Below are 1,048 nucleotides of genomic sequence, written 5' to 3'. Positions count from 1 at the left end.
CGTCTCTTGCAGGTGGTGGAGCACGGCATGTTTGTGAAGCATTGTAAGGTGGAGGTTTATCTGATCGAGCTCAAGCTGTGCGAGAACAGCGACGCAGACAACGCGGTCAGCCGCCACTTCAGCAAGGCGGACACCATAGGTGAGTGTGGCCGGACAAGATGGCGTCCTTGTACTCGGCGTGAAGCTGCGCCTGCGTCTCCTTGTGTGATGTCTGAGCAAAGTGTACCTGTCACTGACCATACGCCGGCACTGTTCAGGTGTACTGCACACCCATGTAAGGGGGGGGGGATCTCTCCCACTGACCGCCAATGTAAGGGGGGGATCTCTCCCACTGACCGCCAATGTAAGGGGGGGTCTCTCCCACTGACCGCCAATGTAAGGGGGGCATCTCACCCACTGACCGCCAATGTAAGGGGGGCGTCTCACCCACTGACCGCCAATGTAAGGGGCATCTCTCCCACTGACCGCCAATGTAAGGGGGGATCTCACCCACTGACCCCCAATGTAAGGGGGATCTCTCCCACTGACCGCCAATGTAAGGGGGATCTCTCCCACTGACCGCCAATGTAAGGGGGGGGGTCTCTCCCACTGACCGCCAATGTAAGGGGGGGATCTCTCCCACTGACCGCCAATGTAAGGGGGGGATCTCTCCCACTGACCACCAATGTAAGGGGGGCATCTCACCCACTGACCGCCAATGTAAGGAGCATTCTTCCTACTGACCCCCAATGTAAGGGGGATCTCTCCCACTGACCGCCAATGTAAGGGGGGCATCTCTCCCACTGACCACCAATGTAAGGGGGGCATCTCTCCCACTGACCGCCAATGTAAGGGGGGATCTCACCCACTGACCACCAATGTAAGGGGGGATCTCTCCCACTGACCGCCAATGTAAGGGAGGATCTCTCCCACTGACCACCAATGTAAGGGGGGATCTCTCCCACTGACCGCCAATGTAAGGAGCATTCTTCCCACTGACCCCCAATGTAAGGGGGATCTCTCCCACTGACCGCCAATGTAAGGGGGATCTCTCCCACTGACCGCCAAT

The 1,048-nt window shown here is 58.2% G+C and overlaps 1 protein-coding gene across 1 annotated transcript in view; it reads left to right on the top strand.

Moving 5' to 3' along the window:
* LOC108803799 (ubiquitin carboxyl-terminal hydrolase 4-like) overlaps positions 1-1,048 on the top strand; it is a gene marked incomplete at its 3' end in the record, with an annotated part of 9,183 nt that overhangs the window by 6,710 nt on the left and 1,425 nt on the right. The window contains exon 4 of the mRNA XM_018575599.1: positions 13-139. Within this exon, the coding sequence (XP_018431101.1) occupies positions 13-139 (127 nt within the window). The remainder of the gene's footprint in view (positions 1-12; positions 140-1,048) is intronic.

The sequence above is a fragment of the Nanorana parkeri genome, unplaced genomic scaffold (genome assembly GCF_000935625.1).
Source record: "Nanorana parkeri isolate BGI_ZX_2015 unplaced genomic scaffold, ASM93562v1 scaffold4229, whole genome shotgun sequence".
Taxonomy (NCBI): domain Eukaryota; kingdom Metazoa; phylum Chordata; class Amphibia; order Anura; family Dicroglossidae; genus Nanorana; species Nanorana parkeri.
Note: the sequence above shows the minus strand (reverse complement) of the source record. Positions and strands in the feature narration are given on the sequence as shown.